The following is a 22764-nucleotide window of genomic DNA, read 5'->3' on the forward strand; positions in this document are numbered from 1 at the left end:
GTACTAGGCCCCCTTTCTTCTCACAGATGAAATTCCTGGGGAAATTCCAAATTCTTAGGGTCTGAAAGCCAAATGAATGGGCACATGTGTCTCCTTAGAATACCTCCATGTGATCTTGCCTCGGGAAATCCCTTGATTTTTTTTTTTCTTTTTGTTAAGCTTGGTTACGAGTAACCAGAGTCCACCCAGGGTTTATAAGTTGGTTTTTCAGGGACCTTTAAGTTCCTAAGCCATGATGGCCTTGCTGGCTCCTGGCTGGAGGAGGTGAAATCTGGGGTGGCTCTGTCAGCTGACATGTACTGTTCTGGTAGGGGAACTGCACATCCTACGAGGGCCTCAGTGACGCCAAGGACTACGCACATGTTCGCTCGGCCATGAAGATCCTCCATTTCTCAGACTCTGAGAACTGGGACATCAGCAAGCTGCTGGCAGCCATCCTCCACCTGGGAAATGTGGGGTTTATGGGTAATGCAGGTCTTGTCTTGATAACACCCCTGGGGAGGTTGAGTAGAGGGATAGGGACAGAGGAGAGAGAAGTCTCTGGGTCCTTGTGTCAGAAAGATCATGTGATCAAACCCAGCCTTGGAAAAAATATATCCTAAAAAAACATGGCTATGATTTTGCAATCCTCAGAGATCTGAGGAGAAGACATGAAAGCACCGGGCCTCTACAGGTAAAGAATAAGGCTGTGTGCTGAGGAGATAACTATCAGTAAGGCTGTTGACATGCAAACATAAGGACCTGAGTTTGGATTCCCCTGACCCGTGTAAAAAGCCAGGAATGTTGGCATGTGCCTGCAATCCCAGTGGTAGGGGGGCAGAGGCAGGAAGATCCTGGACCACCCTGACAGGTCAGTCTAGCTGAAACAGGGATCTCTAGAACAGCGAGAGATTCTATCTCAAAAAACAAAATGAAGATGTTTAAGGAAGACCTCCAGCATCAACCTCCAGCCTCCACATGAGCATACATGTGCACACATGTGCATACGTACCCACACAGACAATTGTTTAAAGGAATCAAGTCAGCCACTCCATGGTTAGTGGGGAGCCACAGAGAGTGACACACTTACTTTCAGGGTGAACCAAAGTACACAAACCCACTAATAAACCTACAAAACCAACTGGAAAGAAATCAAAGCGCTAGGAGGACTAAAGGCTGGTGGCATCCTGAGACACCTCATTATTGACAGTCCTGTCTGGAGGAAACTTCTGATAGCCTAGATCAGTAATAACTCTTCTAACAGTTTTTCAAACATAAATCCAGCATGTAGCTGGATACAAATACTAATGATGAAAAGAGTGGGCATGGCATGTGGAGGTAGACATGGTGGTGGGAAGATGTGCCCAGCTCAGAGCACCAGATAGAGAGATCATGCCAACATGAAACTTAGACACAGTAAAACTCAGGGCCTAGGGGCTGGGTCAGTAAACTGTCACACAAGCTTGAAGGATTGAGTTTGGATCTCTGGAACCCACAGGAAAGGCCTTAGTCCCAATGCTGGGGAGGCTGAGATGGGAGGATCCCTGAGGCTCACTAGCCAGTCAGCCTAGCTAAACTGGGTGACCTCTAGGTTCAGTGAGACCCTGGCTCAAAAAAGTAAGGTAGAGTTTGTGCGTGTTTGAAACTCCAGTGATGGAACTCCAGTGATGGTGAGAGGATGGTGGCCATGACAGGTAGGTCCCTAGAGCTACTGGCCAGCCGGTCAAATGAAATGGTGAGCCCTGGGTTCAGTGATAGACATTGTCTCAAAAAAGATAAGGTAGCCAGCAAGAGTGAAAGAGACCTAACATTGACGTCTGGCCTTCGTGCTTATACACATGCCTGTGTAAGTGCATCACGTCCACACACCAATGCATGTACACTACATATATTAATAATGTACACATACATGTATACTACACACATGTGCCTGCACAAAATCACAAAATATAAGGTGGTGAGTAATCAAGAAAGCCACCTGTTGACCTCTGGTCACACACATGGACATGTACACACACACACACACACACCTCCTAAGTGCCATATAGGGACATCATATAGGCAATGAAAAAGCAAAGAAATGGTTTTCAAGAAACTTAGAGAGTGGTGTATGTGTGTGTGTGTGTGTGTGTGTGTGTGTGTGTGTGTGTGTGTGTGTGTGTGTGATGCTTGAGATTAGACCCAGATTCCTATGCACAGTAGGCAGGCACTCTACCACTACGCTACATCCTCAGTTCTCACAGCTTTTTGAAAAATATTTTTTATTAGTTCAAATTAGGAACAAGCTTGTTTCACATGCCAATCCCTTCTCCCTCTCCCTCCTCTCACCCCCATCCCTCCTCCCCCACCCCCAACTTACCCCCCACCCCATCCACCCAGGCAGGATGGACAGTGGCTCAGATCTGAGGAACTAGAAGTAGAGATGAGGTCAAGAAACTGCTGCTTGCAGCTGGTGCTCCATCCATACACCATCTGACTTCGTAGATACACAAATGTCTTGGCTACTAAAGACAGCATAGTGAAGCAAACGAAGCTGACAGACCCCAGCCAGCCTCAGTATCCCAACCCAGTCTCCCACCCTCCACTAGGCTTCCTTGTCTCAGGGTCCTGTAGCCAGATAAACGGGACCATGACCTGTTTCACTGGTTCAGCTAAGTTGATAATGACTGGTGGTCAGTGGGGATAATCAGTTTCCTAGGAGAAGAGAGAGGTACCATTCTCTCCTGAGCACAGTGTTTGCCTGCCTGGGCCCTCTATGCATCACGTCAGATTTCTCTCTCAAGATTACTGCTTCTCTCCTCAGCTGCAGTCTTCGAGAACCTCGATTCCTCTGACGTGATGGAAACTCCAGCCTTCTCCTTTGCAATGAAATTGCTAGAGGTATTGGATCATCATATCAGCTAGTTCAGATTTTCATGAGAGACCTTGGGTGCTTTGGCTGACAGAGCCCAAAATCTGATTCTCATAACCCTGCCCAGTTCCCAACTTCTGTCTCCCACACTTTCCCAGGCTCTGAGCCTGCGTACTGTGGACTCCTGGAGGTAAGCACCAGGGCAGGATCGAGGTGAACTGATTATTAACAATTGAAGTGACCAATGTACTTCAATGAATATGTCTTCTCCCTCTTCTCTGTACCATCTCCTGCTTTTCAGTTGTTCAATACCCACCCACTGCCTATGGGCTCTTCTTGGGCTACACGCCTCATACCCATCAGAATGTCTGTTTTGTATTATCCGTATCAGCTGTGCCTTTTTCTGGTCAAAATTAGTCTATGGCTCAGCATAGAAGGTCCCAGAAAGCAAAAGAAATCCTCACAAACCAGTCACCTCCCAAAGTCCCACTTCCAAACATCATTGACACATAAATTTGGAGATCATGTATCATCTTAGTTAGGGTCTCTATTGCTGTGAAGAGACACCATGGCCACAGCACTTCTTAGGAAGAAAACAGTTCACTGGGGTGCTTGTTTACAATCGAAGAGGTTCAGTCCATTATCATCATGACGGGGAGCATTGTGGTGTGCAGGCAGACATGGTGCTGGAGCTGAGAATGCTATATCCTACAGACAACACAAAGTCAACTGACTGTCACACTAAATGAAGCTTGAGAAAAATACCGAAAAGCCTGCCCCCACAGTGACATACTTCCTCCAACAAGGCCACACCGCCTAACTCCCTTTAGGGGCCATTTTCTTTCAGACCACCACATGTGTCCAACATAGGAACTCAGGGACACACATTCAAACAATAGCAGGTGCTCCAAAACTTTGGCTCGTTTGCCAGCTTTGTCTTCTCTGCATAGTGGGAAGGGCTCGCACCCCTCCAACCTTCCCTTGGTCCTTTTCCTAGGCCCAGAAGACCAGCACATTCAGGTTCACCAATAGGCAATCTTCCATAAACATTGTAAAGGCACTCATGAGACCAAGGCTGTGACCCCCCACAGCCCTGGTTTTGGTCCAAGACATTTCCCCCGACCAAGGGGTCTTTAGTCACAATAGGGAACAGGAACAGGTGCGAGTCCTAAGCCAGGCTCTGCTGCACAGGTGTGACGCAGTCCCACTCCTTTCCCAGGTGCAGCACCAGGCTCTTCGAGACTGTTTGATCAAACACACAATCCCCATCCGTGGAGAGTTTGTCTCCAGGCCCTTGAACATTGCACAGGCTACAGACCGAAGGGATGCCTTTGTCAAGGTACAAAGCCATAGGGCAGGGCAGAACAGGGCAGATGGATGGGCAGGTCCCAGCTTGGGGGTAACATCCCTTGGGAGGCCAATGTCACCAATCTGCATGCAGCCTTTCTGGGTAGCGGCTTCTTCCTTTGTCTCAGAGACTAAATCTTCACCCTGTGTCTCCCCAGGGCATCTATGGGCACCTCTTCCTGTGGATTGTCAAGAAGATAAATGCTGCGATCTTCACACCACCAGCCCAGGATCCCCAAAGTGTGAGGAGGGCCATTGGTCTCCTGGACATCTTTGGCTTTGAAAACTTCCAGAACAATAGGTATAAAGGCCTTAACCTACATTATTTCCGAAAATAGTATATGAAGGGATAGGAATACAGCCCAGTCAGCAAAGTGTTTGCCATGAAAGCTTGAGTTTTCTCCCTCAGAGCTCATGGGGAAAGCTGGGCTTGGTGGTAGCACATGCTTGTAATGCCAGTGCTGGGGAGGTAAAGACAGGAGGACCCAGGTGGGTCCTGAAGATACCCTGACTCAAGAGGCAAAGAAGGATGGCATCAAGGACTAATATCTGAGGTTGAGTACACACACACCACACACACACACACACACACACACACACACACACACACACACACACACAACACACAGACACCACACACACAATCACCACACACAACACACAAACAACATCACAACACTACACACTCACACACACACACACACAGCACAACACACACACCAACACACACACACACACACACACACAGCACCCCAGCACACATCACACATCAACACACACACACACACATCACACACACACACCACACACATACACACACACCACACACACACACATACACACACATACACACACACACACACATCACACACACACACCACACACACACCACATACACACACCACACACCACACACATACACACACACACACACACACACACACCACACACACACCACACACACACACCACACACACACACACACACACACACACATCACACACACACACATCACACACATCACACACCACACACACACCACACACACACACCACACACACACACATCACACACCACACACACACACACACACATCACACACATCACACACACACACACACACACACATCACACACACACACACACACACACACACATCACACACACACACACATCACACACACACATCACACACACACACATCACACACACACACACCACATACACACACACCACACACACACACATCACACACACACACACATCACACACATCACACACATCACACACATCACATCATCACACACACACATCACACACACACACACACACACACACACACACACACACACACACACACACACACACACAACACACACACACACACACACACATCACACACCACACACATCACACACACACACATCACACACACATCACACACACACACACACACACCACACACACCACACACATCACACACCCCACACACATCACACACACACACCACACACATCACACACACACACATCACACACACACACACCACACACACACCACACACACACACACACACACATCACACACCGCACACACATCACACACACACACATCACACACATCACATATCACACACACACACACACATCACACACACACCACACCCACATACACACACACACACCCACACACCCCCCACACACATACACACACACACACACACACACACATCACACACACACACATCACACACACACACACACACACACACACACACACACACACATCACACACACACACACCACACACACACACACATCACACACCACACACATCACACACACACACATCACACACACATCACACACACACACACACACACACACACACATCACACACACACACATCACACACACACACATCACACACACCACACACACACACACACCAACACATCCACACACATCACACACACACACATCCACACACACACACACACACCACCACACACACACCACACATCACACACACAACACATCACACACACACACATCACACACACACACACACACACACACACACACACACACACACACACACACACCCACACACACACACACACACACCACACAACACCACACCACACACACACACACACACACCACACACACACACATCACACACACACACACCACACACACACAACACCACACACACACACACACACACACACACACACATACACACACACACACACACACACACACATCACACACACACACACATCACACACACACACACACACACACACACACACATCACACACACACACACACCACACACACACACACACACACATCACACACACACATCCACACACACACACACACACACACACACATCACACACACACCACACACACACACACACACCACATATCACACACACCACACACCACACACACATCACACACACACACACCACACACACACATACCACACACACCACACAGCACACACACACACACACACACACATACACACACACACACACACACACACACACACACACACACACACACACACACACCACACACACATCACACACACACACACACACACACACACACCACACACACCACACACACCACACACACACACATCACACACCACACACCACATACACACCACACACACACACACACACACACACACACACGTACATTACACACACTAGGCTGGAAGCAAGGACTTCACACTCCCAGTTCATAATACTGGGGTGTCTGCAAGCAAGTCTGGACCTTCCTTCAAATACAGCCTGCATACATCTTAACATCCCAGTGCCCAAAGAAGTCTGTGTAACTAAAGGTCATCCCCAAGGGTCAGCTTGCTTCCTAGTATCGCCCACCTGCCTCCACCCCCTGGGAACCACTGATTCTCTTCCTGATCTTACCACATGGGGTCAGGGTGGCAGCAGAAATCAATAGCACTGACCCATCTAGGAGCCTTTGTGGACCATTTCTGGCCTTAGACATGAGGAAGCGTATATGGGCTGGAGGGATAGCTCAGCCATTAAAGGTTAGGCTTACAACCAAAAAGTATAAGAAATGAGTAAGCTCAGGCAGAACTTCTCTGATCCAGTGTCCCAGAACAACTGGAAGCAGGTGTGGGCATTGCCACCAGACATCACTGTGATGAAGGCTGGGAAGGAAATGAGGTGGGCGGGGGGGGGGGGCAAATCTGGCAGGTGATATCCAGGGCAAAGTCATAGACAACAGGTGGCCAGAGGGGAAGTGAAGGTAGGGGTGCTGTTCCAGAGCTTTTAGGGTCAATGCCTGGGCCTTGATAGTCCCCTGGAGTCAGAGAAAAAGGAAGCATGTACTTAGAGGTGTGCACACATGAGGCTTTGTGTGTATACAGCATATGTCTACGGCAAAGATGCCTCATGACTCCAGGGCTCCACAGGCTGCAGTGGTACCCAGTTGACCCTGCACCACACCGAAATGATGGTGGTGGTGATTCCACAGCTTTGAACAACTCTGCATCAACTTCGCCAACGAGCACCTTCAGCAATTCTTTGTGAAGCATGTGTTCACAATGGAGCAGGAGGAGTACCTCTCTGAGAACATCACCTGGAACTACATCCACTACACCGACAACCAGACCATCCTAGACCTGCTGGCCCTCAAGCCCATGAGCATCATTTCCCTCCTAGATGAGGAGAGCCGCTTCCCACAGGTAGGTGTCTGCCTCTTCCTCAGAGTGGAGCCTGGATCCCGAGTCTCTTCTCTGAGGTCAAGCAACTCCAAGGTGTTGAGTGTGGAGGGTATGCTTGTGCACAGGGTTGTCACCACCTCTGCCTAACAAGCCCCAGCTCATCACACCTCCTGCAGGAAGGCTTCCCAGACTGCGAAGACCTGGATGATTGTCCAGTGGGTAGAGAAGGAGGGCTGGCAAAGGAACAGACCCTAGTCTCTGTCCCCAAGTCTTCACTACAAGTCACCAGCCAATGTGAGCTGGTTGTCCATCTAGAGTGAGCCCAGCTTGCTTTGCCTCCTGTGGGTTGGCCTCCTGACCTCCTCGTGATACTGGGGCCTCAGCCCATAGGGCATCTGGTTTCTTCCAGGGGACCGACGTCACTATGCTGCAGAAACTGAACAGTGTGCATGCCAACAACAAGTCCTTTCTGAAACCCAAGAACATCCACGACACCCGATTTGGGATTGTACATTTTGCGGGTGAAGTATACTACCAGGTAGAAGGTGAGCACAGCTTTGCGTATGACCCATCTGGGACCAACTCGGGATACCGTAGGAAGCAGGTAGTCAGGGAAGAGAGAAGGATGACTGCAGACTGCTGTTCAGCTCCCCTTCTCCACTTACACAGTCCAGGACCCCAGCCAGGGAATGGTTCCGCCCATTGTGGGCAGGGTTTTCTGCCTCGATAGAAGCAATCAAGATAGTCCCCCCATGTAGGCCCAGAGGCCTGTCTACCAGGTTGTGGCTGGTTTCTTTCACTTACTCTAGGGTTTTTGAGGTTTGTCTGTGTTAACTCCAAGCCCTCATGCTTGCACACTAAGTACTTTACCAACGGAGTCATCTCCCAGGCCCCTTTGTTTTTTTTTTTCATTGCAGAAGAATATTTGTTTCTCTCTTCAGTCAATGCGTATTTAAATTGTTTCCACTATGCAGTTGTAACACAGCTGTGAACATCCAGTGTGGGCTTTGGTGTGGACATAGATTTTAGATTTCTCAGCATATGTCCAGCAGTAGATTGCTATATCATGTGTAGTTTTTGAGACCCCACGAAACTCCTTCCAAAGTAGATGTGCTATTTTACCTTTTTAAATAAGTATGTAGGAGAGTCCCAGCTTTTCACATGCTTTTGAACTTGTGTTAGCAGAGCTTGACTTGCGCGAGTCTGTCCTCTCCTCCCACAGCTTGGATCCTGAGAATTGAACTCAGGTCTTCAGACTCGGCAACAGGTATCTTTACCTTCCTGGCCATTTCAGTGGCCTATAATAGTGTTTTCTATATTCTGGCTATAAGTACCTGGTCAGATATATGGTTTTTTAAATTTTTTTTCTCATCCTGAGGGGCTTGTCTTTTTCCTTTTGTTTTTGTGGCTGTGGATGGAGCTAAGGGCCTAACACACCATAGGCTAATGCTCTTTCTCTCCCACTAAGCTATATCCCAATTCCTTGTGTTTTGTTTTTGTTTGTTTGCTTGCTTGTTTTTTAGATAGGGCCACAATGCATAGCTCATCCTCGACCTCCAAAGTATCTGGCATTATATGTGTAGACCACCACACCTGGCTTCATACCACTTTATTATTGGTGTCAACGGTTTGTTTTAAAGAAGTCTGGTTTATCTCTTATCTTTTTGTTGCTTCTGTTACAGCTTATAGTCCACTGTAAGGTCTAGTGCCATGAAGGTTTTCTTTTTCTTTGTTTTTGTTTTGAGACAGGGTCTCACTATGGAGCCCTGCCTGCCCAGGAACTTGCTATGTAGCCAGGCTGGCTTCTAATACCCCTCCCTTCTGAGTGCTAGAATTTATATCCATGAGTCACTTCTCCTGCCTTTCTCCTACATGTTCTTTTGTTGTGGTTTATTTTTGTTTTGCTTATACAAAGCAGAGGATCTCCTGTCGTTCAGGCTGGCCTTCAACTCACTATGAAAACCACCTTGAACTCCTGATCCTCCTGCCTCCACCTCCCTAGTGCTGATATTTGCACCACCATGCCCAGTTTATGTGGTGCTGGGAATTGAACCCAGGGAATTATGCATGCTAGGCAAGCACTCTACCAGATGTGCCATATCCCCAGCTTTTCTCATCCACAGTCTTACTGTTTAGATTTTACTCTTAGACATTGGCTCCATGAGTTAACTTCACATCGTAGTCAGGTCACTCATGGTTTTGAGTAGAGAAACAAAGGGCTAAGGTGTCAGTCCGTTGTGCTTAGAAGAGTGGGAAGGTGGCCAGTGTGCCCTCATGGTCAGGACAACAGGGTAGGGGGCATCATCCGTAGAAGTCTTTGAGTAGAGATGCGAATCTAGGGGCAATCCTTGCATGCTTTTCCTTTAGGGAGACAGAGGAGCAGAAAGGCTGTTGTCTTACCCAGAGGAAGCAGGGTCTGGAGGTGGGGGAAAACTATGAAGATGGGGCTCCTTCACGGTCCCTGCAACACCCTGGCTTTAAGCTCTTGGAAAGGGAGATCCCCTGTGTTAGTCAGGGTTCTCTAGAAGAACAGAACTAATGGAATCAATCTATATTAAAAGGGCATCTATTAGAGGAGTTTACAGACTCTGAGCCAACAAAGGCTGTCTCCCAACAGAAAGGCCAAGGATCTGGTAGTTGTTCAGTCCATGAGGTTGACTGTCTCAGTCAGTCTTTGGTCTATGCTGGGATCCTGAAGCAAAGTCCTGAGCAGCAGGACTGATGAACTTGCCACAGAAAGAGAGGGCAAGCAAGCAAAAAACAAAAGCTTCCTTCTTCTGTGTCCTTTTATATAAGCTGCCACTGGAAGGTGTTATCAAGATAGGTCTTCTGACCTCAAATGATCCAGATTTAGGGTGGATCTTCCCTTCCTTTCTTCCTTCCTTCCTTCCTTCCTTCCTTCCTTCCTTCCTTCCTTCCTTTCCTTTCTTTCTTCCTTTCTTTCTCTCTTTCATGTGTTCTAAATATTTATTTATTTTTACATTCCAATCCCAGTTCCCTCTCCCTCCTCTTCTCCCACTTCCCTCTCTTCCCCCCTAATCCTCCTCCCATCTACTCCTCAGAGAGGGTAAGGCCTCCCCTAGGAAGTCTACAAAGTCTGTCCCATCATCTCATCCCATTTCAAATAACCCAGTTAAGCAAAATCCCTTGCAGGCATGTCCAACTGCTTGGGTTTTAATTGATGCCAGATGTAGTCAAGTTGAAAACCAATATTAGCCATCACAGTCCTGGAATCCAAAGAGGACATTGAGCCCATCCTCCAGCACCCCTAAATATTCAAGAGTGAGGTTTTTTTTGTTGTTTTGTTTTGGAGTGCATGAAACTTAAGAGTGAAGGGACCAGAGTTGGCACAGGACACATCAAGAGCAAGTTCTCAGCAGAAAGAAGATTTGTTTTCTCTAGCAGGACAAAGGGCAAGGAACAGGAGACTAGGGAAAATTTGGGTGGATACAATTCAACCCAGAACACTCTCTTCCCATTTCTGAAGGCTAGTTGGGTTGGGGAAACTAACCCTATCAGAATGCCCAAGACTCAGAAGCAGAGTAACTGTATTCATTTAGACAGCAGTGGGGAGTGGGACGGGGTTCAGGGGGTGAGAGTTTAGAGTTCAGAAGTGACTTAGTGCTGGGTGGAGACAAACGTTCGGTCTGAATGGAAGATAGTATGCTTCAGTGAGACACTCTGGAGTCCCTCCAGGCATTCTCATCTTACTCAAGGGGTGGGAGAGATGGCTCGATTGATCTGAGGGGTGACCATGCTGTCCCCACAGGCTTCCTGGAGAAGAACCGAGATACGCTAAGCACAGACATCCTCAGCCTGGTTCATTCCTCTAAAAACAAGTTCCTGAAGGAGATATTCAACCTGGAGTCACAACAGATAAAGCTGGGCCAAGGCACCATCCGCCAGATGAAGGCAGGAAGCCAGCACTTCAAGGTGGGCTCCTCACCTTCCACCCTCACTCTAAGGCACTGGCCCAGACATATATGACCAGGGGGAGTGAATACTAGGAATCCCCAGCATGCAGCATCCCAAGCATGCAGCATTCCAACATGTAGCATCCCCAGAATGCAGAACCCAGCACACAGCATCTCCAGTATGCTGCATCCCCAACATGCAGTATCCACAGTGGGCAGCATCCTAGTATGCAATATCCCCAGTTTGCAGCACCACAAGCATGTAGCTAGCACCCAAGAAGGCTTGAACTGGAGTGAAGGAGAGAAGAGGAGAGAAAGAGGGAATGAAAGAAAGAGAGAGAGAAGGAAGAGGAAAAGGAGAGGAAGAGAAAAAGAGGAGAGAGAAATAGAGAAGAAATAAGGAAGAAAGGAAAGTAGAAAAGAAGGGAAATGGGCTGGAGAGATGGCTCCATGGGGAAGAGCCCAAACTGCTCTTCCAGAGGACCTGGTTCAATTCCCAGCACCCACATGGCAGCTCACAACTGTCTGTAACTCCTGTTCCAGAGGATCTAACACACCCACACAGACATATATGCAGGAAAACCACCAATGCCATGAATTTTTTTAAAAAAATCATTTGTTAAAAGAATAGATGTAGAGAAGAAGAAAAGGGAGGGAAGAAATGAAGAGAAAGGAATGAAGATAGGACAGAGGGAAGGAGAGAGAAGGAAGTGAAAAGGAAAGGAAAGAAGGGATGGGGGAGGGGTGAAGGAAGAAGTGTGTACATTTGTCCTAGGTGGCGACCTTCACTGTGGCATGATCCCCAACTCCCCAGGCATAGCTCCCCTGTCCTTATGCCCCCTACTTTCTCTTTGCAGTCATCAGACTCCACCAAGCGCCCCCTCACCCTCACGGGCCAGTTCAAGCAGTCCCTGGACCAGCTGATGAAAATCCTGAGTCAATGCCAGCCCTACTTCATCCGCTGCATCAAACCCAATGAGTACAAGAAGCCACTGGTAACTAGGAGGGACTGGGGGTGTGCCAGGGTGGGAGATACTGAGGGGTGAGTTTGACACAGAGTTGACATCCAGGGCATGACCAGCATTACAGCAGTCCACTGTCCCCATATCACAGAAAACTGGTGCAAGTTGGTTGCAGCTCAGTGACTTGCTATGCTTCAGCTCACTCACACGCTAGCTTTTTAGTCCTTCCATCATCTGCTGTGTGTGCTTGGCCAGGCTCCTAGCCTCGTTTATCTTATCTTCCATAAAGTCAGACTTACGCTTGTCTATAGGATGTTAGTAATGAAGCTGTAGTCACAAGAATGTCCTCATAACCCAAAGTATCTTTGGGTAATCAGCAGTGACAAACTCCAGCAAGCAAGCTCACCTAGTGAGAAGTCTGCTGGGACTTTAGATTCAGGGTTGGTCCGAGTCTGGTCTCACATTCTTACGTGGTTGACTCATCTGTGTGGAACTGTGCAGTTTGGCCCTTGTGATCAAAGTTTATATTTGGGAAGGCAAAACTCAGGATAATCAAAACTTACATTTGGGAACTAGAAACTGTAAACGTATGTGGGGGTTTACAAAATGGCATTTTCTCAAAAGGGAATGTTCTTGTCTTAGCTAACCTTAGCTAATTCAGAGGTTCAGTCCATCATCATCATAGTGTAACATAGCAGCATGCAGGCAGACATGGTGCTGGAGAAGGAGCTGAGAGTCCTACATCTTGCTCAGGCAACAGGAAGTGGTCTGAGACACTGGGCGGTATCTTGAACATACGAGACCTTAAAGCCCACCCACTCAGTGACACACTTCTTCCAACAAGGCCACACCTACTTCAACAAGGTTATACCTCCCAATAGAACCACTCTCTATGAGCTTATGGGGGCTATTTACACTAGTATAGACAGCTTCTATAGCAGATAGACAACTTTGGTGGGGGTGGTTGTACTCATGGTAGCCACCAAGCCATCTGTTTTTTGTTTTGTTTTGTTTTGTTGTTTTGTTTTTTAAGACAGGGTTTCTCTGTATATCTCTGTAGACCAGCTCTGAAGACCAGGCTGGCCTTGAACTCATAGAGATCCACCTGCTCTGCCTCTGCCTCCCAAGAGCTGGGATTAAATGCATGTGCCACCACTGTCAGCTTAGACATCTCTTATTCCTCATGCTGGGAAAAATTGTGTTGCTCTGAGAGGACCTTCAGGTAGCCATGCTGCCTGTCCTAGGCTGAGGCTCATATTCTGTGGTTGTCTCTGGCCAGAATTCATCTCAGTGGCAGCAAATGCCTGCTATGAATTGTGGAGGAGAGGCCTAGGCTGAGGACCAGGCAGGCTCAGCCACTGAAGAGCGTGGCCCTGCCCTTCAGGTATCACATCTTTAAACCAGAGCCAATCATGCCCATCACGCACGTTGTTGTGGAGATAAAGTAAGAAAAACTATAGGCTCTCAGGACATGCTCAGTCATAACACCTGGGTACTTGCCCAGGGCTAACTAAGGTGACCCTCACCAACCTGTCCATAGACTTACCTATTTAACCAACCTGTCCATGGACTTACCTATTTAAAGGGTGTCATCTCCTCTAATACTTCATGTTGAGAGCACCCTCAGGAGTCTTGGAGACAGAAGAGAAGCTAAACACCATACCCAGATTCCTGACAGCCACATTAGCCTTTGACCTCAGCTCCCTCTGCTTCCATCCATCTGGAAGCTGTTTCTATCCATCCAGAGGAAGAGAGGACAAGCTAAACCTCAAGAGTCTCTGCCTCTTAGTAGATTGGCTTCCTCCTTCCACTGAGGAGGAGAGGCACTGCATCCATGCTGATATAAGCAAGGCCCACTTAAAGACATTGCATTTCTAAGGGAGGGAAACATGCAAATGACTGCCCCCTGGCTGCTTGTGGAGGGGTGGGGGCAGGGGTGCAGGCCTGAGGAAAACTTCTGGTGCTTTTCATCAGGCACTGTCTTAGATAGTTTCTATTGCTATGATAAAACACCATGACCAAAAACAACTTGAGGAGAAAAGGGTTTATTTCAGCTTACAGCTCCACCTTACAGTCCATCACTCAGGGAACGAACTAAAGACAAGGCAAGAATCTGGAGTCAGGGACTAGAGCAGAGGCCTATTGTGGCCTATTGGTTTGCTCCTCATGGCTCTCTCAACCTGCTTTGTTATACACTCAAAGACCACCAGCCTAGGGGTGACACTGTGCACACTGGGCTGGGTCCTCCTTCATTAACCACTAATTAAGAAGATTCACTACAGGCTTGCCCACAGGCCAATCTGGTGGGGGCATCCTCTCAACTCAGATTCCCTCTTCCCAAATGACACCAGCTTGTGTTTAGTTGACACAAAACTAAACCAGCATTCCCCACCACCACCCGATTCTTGTCTCACAATATAGCCAATACCAGCCTTATGGTCCTCCTGCTTCTTCCTCCCAGGTATTATATGTGTGGACCACCACAACTGACCTGGGTTCCAAGTTTTATGTCATTGTCTTTTATGTCCTTGGAGACTCTCACTGCTGTCTTCAGAAAGTCATTTGAAGTCTGGGTGCAGTATGACATGCTTGTAATTCTAGCACCTGAGAGACAAAGTAGAATGTCATTCATGTTCAGCATATACCAAATTCTGAGCAACACCCCCCCCAATAAAAACAGTCATTTTAGTTCAGCCATCCATTCATTAAATTTTTCTGGTCTTTAGGGAATGGCTGGATGGGTCCCTAGGCAAGTTGACCCCTGCCCCCTGCTGCAGTAGCAACAGTGAGTGATTTTGGAAGGTGGGATCCTTGGCTCCTCACCCCAGTCTTCTCTACCCACAGCTGTTTGACCGAGAGCTGTGCATTCGGCAGCTGCGTTACTCCGGCATGATGGAGACCGTGCAAATTCGCAAGTCAGGTTTTCCCATCCGCTACACATTTGAGGAGTTCTCACAGAGGTTCCGCATGCTGCTGCCCAGCCCTGAGCGTAAACAGGTGTGTGTCTAGCAACTGATAGAACATTGTGCCTCTCACTGAGTCCTCTCCACCTTCCTGATCTCCTGGACCCTCTGTGGATCCCCAGCCTCAACATGTCCTTCCTTTGGTCCTCCTATTCTATTCTATCTTTGTGCTGTATTGGCAAGGTGGCTGACTCATACTGGCTCCTAGTTGATGCTGGTGGCTGTGTGTGTACCTTTTAGATGTCTGCGGGTTTACTCTGCTCTCCTGATGACACCAGGTTCAGGATCTGAGGGGTGGCTAAGGAAGCTCTGTGGGATAGGGTGTTCTGCCATCCTTCTGCAGCCTGCAACCATCCTGAAGTTTGGATTGGTCTGAGGCTAAGTGCGCCCAAGCTACATGGAGGCCCCAAGCTCACCAAGTACCCCATGTGCCCCTCATCCACTCAATCTGGAGTGTAGACAAATACCTGAGTGTAGTCAGACAACCCTTGTCGGGAGGCCTCTTTGACAAAGGGACCTCAGCTTGAGCATGCCTGGAAGAGGCCCTCCCCCTTCTCCAGAGACCCTTGTCACCCTTCGTTTTCTCAACAGTTTCAAGACAAGCACCGCCAGATGACCTTGCGCATTGCTGACCGGTGCCTGGAGGCAGACAAAGACTGGAAAATGGGAAAGACCAAAATCTTCCTGAAGGTGAGATCCCCTGGCCTCCTGGGAACAATGGGGAGGGCAGGGGAAGAGCTCTGCCCTGCCTGCCCTGTCCCCAGCTGGACTATGTGTGGGTTTCTCTAACCATCCACTCAAGCACTGTTTGTCCCATAATGGGGATCCAGGATCCAAACAGGAAGGAAGTAGTAGAGAGACAGGGTAGCAGAGGGAATATCCCAAGGGAACTGCCCAGGAAGATGGAGTAGCCATGAAAGGCCACACAGAGCAGCACAAGGTGAAGTTGGTGATGGAGAAGGAATGAGAAGAGAAGGCTCATCCCTACATTCCTGGCTCCTGAGTCCATGCCCAAGGTCTGGTACAGTTCTATGTTCCCAAGCTCACCAGGGCACATGAGAGCCTCAATCCTCCTAATGCTAAACAGAAGAAAGAGGGGGGGGAATGGATGGAGGATGAGGGTGAGGAGGGGACGAATGGAGAACAGGTGAGCCACCAACCTCTTTCCCCCAGCCACAGGACCACTCCTCTCTGTTCTGTAGATACAATCCTTGCCTTCCTGGGGCTATGGTGACAGGCTTGTGCTCCCTGTCTCCGGCCTCAGGGAACTAGAAGGAGTAGGAGAGACACCCATGGGTGAGGACAACCCATCTCCTCATGCCAGCTCCCATGAACTCTGCTCATGGGCTTTGGGAACTATTTTCACGAAGAAATGAGCTCAGGTGTATTATACAGTCCACTGCAAATGTGTGGCTTTGGGAAATGAAGACTGACAAATTGAAAGAGCAAAAGAAGATGCTAAAATAAGTTTGGCGCTAGGATAGGATAAAGTTGTAGCTTCATTCTGATCCCCATCAGGGACCTTCCTTTGCCAGACTTGTAGGAGAGTCTGGGACATAACTGACTTCCAGAGACCAAAAGCTGGCACCAAGCAGGGCACTGGTGTGAGGGAGGGGTACCAACATGATATCACCCATCCTCAGGATCATCAGGACACAATGCTGGAGATCCAGAGGAGCCAGGCCCTGGACGGAGCAGCGGTCCGCATCCAGAGAGTCCTCCGGGGACACAAATACAGGTACCTGCCCCACGAATCATCCTAAAGTTTGGATTGGTCTGGTGCTAAGTGTTCTACAGCTCTTATGGAAACCCCAGGCCCACCAAGTACCCAATGTGCACTTCACCGCTTAACTTGGAGTTCAGGCAAGTCATCCAGCATACCATGTCCTTCAGGCAGGCCTGGGAGACTGAGGCACAAGACAATAGGGACACTCAGTTATGTTGTAATTCAGATGCATTATTGGAAAGACAATCGATAAGCAAAAGGTATCTGCCTCAATCTCATCTTAATGTGTGTCAATATATATTACACACACACACACACACAAACATGCAAGGGTGCACAGTTCCTCATGTCTACAAGGCAATCACTTTGCTTATGGAGCCATCTCCATCAGTAAACTGTTCTCTCCCTTCTTAGCATCTGGGTTTTTGAAGATACCACTCTTAGCTCCTTTGTCACGGTCTCTTTGGTCCCTGGGGCCCTGCTCACTTTCTTCAGCCCATTTCTTCTGTGTCCTACAGATTGAAAAATTCTTTTGTCCTGTCTTCAATCTTACTGACTTACTTCTGCTCTCTCCGTTCTGCTGCTCTCTCCATCCACTGAGGGTTTCTTTTCAGTTACAGTAATGTGTGTGTGTGTGTGTGTGTGTGTGTGTGTGTGTGTGTGTGTGTGTGTGTGTGTGTGTGTATGCCAGAGGTTCTACATGATATTGTCTGGTATGGTGGATGGAGCTGTTGTTGTTTCCATGGAAAACTGTGGTTACCACCCCAAAACTTACTGTCTTGTTAGGCTACTCTTTCCTGAGATTGTGGGTAAAGAGGAAGACTTTTCTTGAGACCTTTTAAATCTGTGCCTATTGGCATTTCTGTTTGTTCACTTGTTCAGCTCTTAAATTAGGTTAAATGAGACAAAAAGAAAATCCTGAGGTTGTCATTGTGTTGTTTCTTGGAGTCTATTGTTCCTGCCTATTTGCCTTCTTGCACAATTTAGAGTCTTCTTATATTTATGTAATACTCAAATGTTTTAGCTGTGCTGTGAAGACCACTGATACTTAACCAAGCTTTTGCTGTTCTAGCTAATGCCATTAGACAAGAAAATTAAACAAAAAATAGAAATTATGTTTTTCTTTTTCTAGAGCTGCTATATGTTTACTCCGATGATTAAATACACTCAACAAGTATGTTAGAATGAAAAAAATCAAGAAAAGTACTATAAATTATTGAGTGTATTTCAAAATTAACATGTAAACTTAAAAATAAATACCTGTTTTTTCCTGAAACACTGCCTCACTATGTAGCCCTGACAGGCTGAGAATGCAGTATATAACCAGGCTGGCCTCAGACTCACAGTGATCCACCTGCTTCTGCCTTCCAAGTGCTAGAATTAAAGTCGTGTGGCACCTGGACCATTTCTCTTTGTAAAATTTTCATGACTATCAAGTGGATGTTCCTCTAGAGAATCTTTTACTCTTGTTTATGTCATATAGTATACATGGTTTAGAATAACTAATTTCCTAAGATTTGTTTGTTGTTATTGAGAGAAAACATATACAATAAAATAATAAAATACATAAACAGAGACACCTCTAATACATGAAAAGAAACATAATCTGACTCATCACTACAAACTATTGGAAATTTTTTATCAAGTTTTGACATCAAACTAAAGAACTGTTTTTTCTAATTACAACCTTGGATGTACAGATTAACTGCATTACTCAATCTCCTTATGAAGTAATCTGCAAATGAGAAAAAAGGTCGTTGATAATCCCTCAGTGCTCCTTCCTGGACATGAGGAGCCCATGCTTAGCAGTAAAATGTGGGTGCTATGCTCTCTGATGAAGCTATGTCTGCATTCATACTCGATTTTTTTTCACTCCCTTCTTTCTTCCAGCATAGCAGAATTTCTTTCTCACTGACTAAAGTTTAAGTAAGCTCTGGTTGTATAGAAAGATCCATTTGGTGCCTAACACTTCCTGGTCCAAGGTTAGTGCACCATTTCATGTGTACTTTAAATTCTTGATGCTGTGACCTCTAGCTGAAAAGGTGAGTTTGGGGCTACACAGTATTGTGAACGCTGGCATGGAGAGATGGCTCATCCATTAAAGGCTAGGCTCACAACCAAAAATATAAGTAAGTGTGGATGCTATCCACACACTGCAGTGGCCAAGCCAGAGCTCACATTGTATTTTAAATGCATGTGGCAGTTACAGTCTCCTTGCCCTTTAGCTTTTGCTGAGTCTTATAAAGGACATATGGGCTTTATATTTCCAGATCACCTTTTTTGTTAACTAGTTTATACATATGATAATTCATCTGTTTTTACTATTATTTTATTCTATAATGCAGTATAATATAAGGAAAACTAACACATCAGAATAGGATAAAACAAACAAACAGAATGAAAAGAGCCTAAGACACAAGAATCAGAGACCCACTTATTCACACACTCAGGAATCCCATAAAAATACTAAATTGGAAACCATAATACATTCAGAAAGGACCTATAGAGTAAAGAAAGAGAAGAAAAATATATAAATGAAATAAAAAGAAAACCTAGTAAGATAAAATTAGTTGTGTGGGTTTTGTCATCAGCAATGGGAACTTAATATCAGTTTGCAGAGCAACCTATAGTCTTGGCCACAGCCTGAGTTGTCTGGGGGTTCCCATGGGACCCCTTGGGCTAACATCTCAATTAGGTATAACCCAATCCCAATACTGAAAATTCCATTTGGTAACAAGAGCCCACATGGGGCTCTGTCTTGCCCATTATTTGGTGATTTCAGGCAGATCACCTTCATATATGTTTATATTTAAAGAAGCTTCTACTGTATTGTATACAACCCCTCAAACGGCCTTTAATTTCAATTGTCTCTCTGTATTCCCTCCCTTGTCCCTATCTTCCCTTTGTCTCTCCACTTGGTCCTCGGGTTCCAGTCCTCCACCCATCTATCCATAACCATCTATTCTATTTCCTTTTCCTAAGGAGATTTATCTGCCCCCCTACACACATCAATTACTCTATACCTAATCTCTATGGTTATATGGACTGTAGCTTGGTTATCATTGACCTAACAGCTAATATCCACATATAATAACCCACATATAATACACACCATATTTGTCTTTCTGGGTCTAGGTTTCCTCACTCGGAATGATTTTTTTAGTTCCATCTATTTACTTGCAAATTTCATAATATATTTTTAATGACTAATATTTCATCGTGCAAATGTATCACATTTTCTTTTTTAATACATTTTAATTTAAATTAAAACCAATATTAATTTACATACCAATACCAGTTCTCTCTCCCTCTCGTCCTCCCATGCCCCCCACCAACCCTCCATCCCACCCCACATTCTCTTCCCAGGGAGGGTGAGGCCTCCCATGGGGGATCATTCAAGTCTGGTACCACATTTTCTTTATCCATTCTTCTAGGGTGTTTCCAATTTCTGGCTATTATAAATAGAGTAGCAATGAACATGATTGAGCAAGTGTCTCTATAATAGGAGTGAAGAATCCTTTGAGTATATGCCCAAGAGTGGTATAGCTGAATCTTGACTTAGATCTATTTGTAGCTTCCTGAGGAACTGCCACACTGATGTCCATAGTGGCTGTACAAGTTTGCACTCCTACCAGCAATAGATGAGTGTTCCCATAATTCCACACCCTCACCTGCATGAGCTGTCACTTGTTTTATTGATCTTGACATTTATTCCTGGAGCAAGATAAAATCTCAAAGTAGTTTTTATTTCCATTTCCTTCCTTACTAAGAATGTTGAAATTTTCTTTACCCACTCCCCAGGCATTTGGGTTTCCTCTTTAGAGAATTCTGTTTTCATCTGTACCCCATTTTCTAATTGGATTATTTACTTGCCATCCAGTTTTGGTGGTGTTTTGGGTTTTGTTTGTTTGTTTGTTTGTTTTTTCAGTTCTTTATATACTTTGAATATGAGACCTCTATTGTATGTGTAGTTGTTAAAAATCTTTTCCCATTCTGTAGGCTGCCACTTTGTCCAAATGATGGTGTCATTTGCCATAGAGAAGCATCTCAGTTTCATGGGTCCCATTTATTGATTGTTGATCTAAGTGCCTGTGCTATCAGTGTTCTGTCCAGAAAAATCTTTTCTTGTGCCGATGAGTTCAAGACTATTCCCCACTTTCTTTTCTGTCAGGTTCAGTGTATCTGTCCTTATGTTGAGGTCTTTAATCCATTTGGAGTTGAAGTTTTTTCAGGGTGATAAGTATGGATATATTTGCATTCTTTTACATATAGCGGTCCAGTTTGACTAGCACCATTTGTTAAAGATGCTGGCTTTTCCCTCCAGTGTATATCCCGGTCTTCTTTATAAAAAAAAAAAAAATCAGGTATCCATGGGTATGTGGATTTATGTCTGGGTCTTCAATTCAACTTCATTGGTCAACATGTCTTTTTATGCCAATATCATGTTTTGTTTTGTTTTTTACTATAGTTCTGTAGTACAACTTGAAATCAGGCATGATGATACATCCAACAGTTCTTTTATTATCCAGGATTATTTTGTGTTTCCAAATGAAGCTGAGAACTTTCCTTGCAAGATCTGTGAAAAACTGTATTGGAATTTCGACAGAGATTGCATTGAATTTGTAGATTACTTTTGGTAGGATGGACATTTTTACTGTGTTAATCTTAATGATCCATGAGCATAGGAGACCTTTCCACATTCTGATACCTTCTTCAATTTCTTTCTTCAATGTCTTAATGTTTTTCATCATGAAAGTCTTTCACTTGTTTGTTTGGTTCTTCTATCTAGGCACTATTGATGTAGACTAGTTGGATAGCTAGGTTTTTCTCTTTTTTTTTTTTTTTTTTTTTTTTGAGACAGGGTTTCTCTGTGAAGCTTGGGAGCCTGTCCTGCCACTCACTCTGGAGAATAGGCTGGCCTCAAACTCACAGAGATCCACCTGCCTCTGTCTCCCTGGTGCTGGGATTAAAGGTGTGTGCCACCAATGCCCAGCAGGTTTTTCATTTTTAAAATTGTACTTATTCACTTATTGCACATGTGTTTGTGTGGACACAACATGTGTGTGGAGGTCAGAGGACATCTTTCAGGAGTCATTTCCCTCCTTCCACTATGTGGGTCTTAGGGATTGAACTCATGTCATCAGGCCCCACAGGAAGCAACTCTACCTGCTGAATCATCTTGCTTGCCCAGTTAATTCTGATGCCTGAGACTTATTACAAATTCTCACACACTAAACTACACTCCCAAGCCCTTAGATAACTCTCTTTTGCCATGGAGACAGTACTGTGCATAGAATACTTAGCAG

General features: G+C 46.1%; 1 protein-coding gene across 1 annotated transcript in view; it reads left to right on the top strand.

The window, feature by feature from the left end:
- The window catches only part of Myo7b (myosin VIIB), a 67183-nt gene that overhangs the window by 17382 nt on the left and 27037 nt on the right, over positions 1–22764 (top strand). The window contains exons 8-18 of the mRNA XM_035439059.1: positions 312–465; positions 2783–2859; positions 4050–4169; positions 4336–4478; positions 7704–7914; positions 8303–8438; positions 11663–11826; positions 12665–12802; positions 15614–15766; positions 16324–16422; positions 17376–17470. Coding sequence (XP_035294950.1) covers positions 312–465; positions 2783–2859; positions 4050–4169; positions 4336–4478; positions 7704–7914; positions 8303–8438; positions 11663–11826; positions 12665–12802; positions 15614–15766; positions 16324–16422; positions 17376–17470 — 1490 coding nt within the window. The remainder of the gene's footprint in view (positions 1–311; positions 466–2782; positions 2860–4049; positions 4170–4335; positions 4479–7703; positions 7915–8302; positions 8439–11662; positions 11827–12664; positions 12803–15613; positions 15767–16323; positions 16423–17375; positions 17471–22764) is intronic.

This window comes from Cricetulus griseus, chromosome 2 (assembly GCF_003668045.3).
Source record: "Cricetulus griseus strain 17A/GY chromosome 2, alternate assembly CriGri-PICRH-1.0, whole genome shotgun sequence".
Taxonomy (NCBI): domain Eukaryota; kingdom Metazoa; phylum Chordata; class Mammalia; order Rodentia; family Cricetidae; genus Cricetulus; species Cricetulus griseus.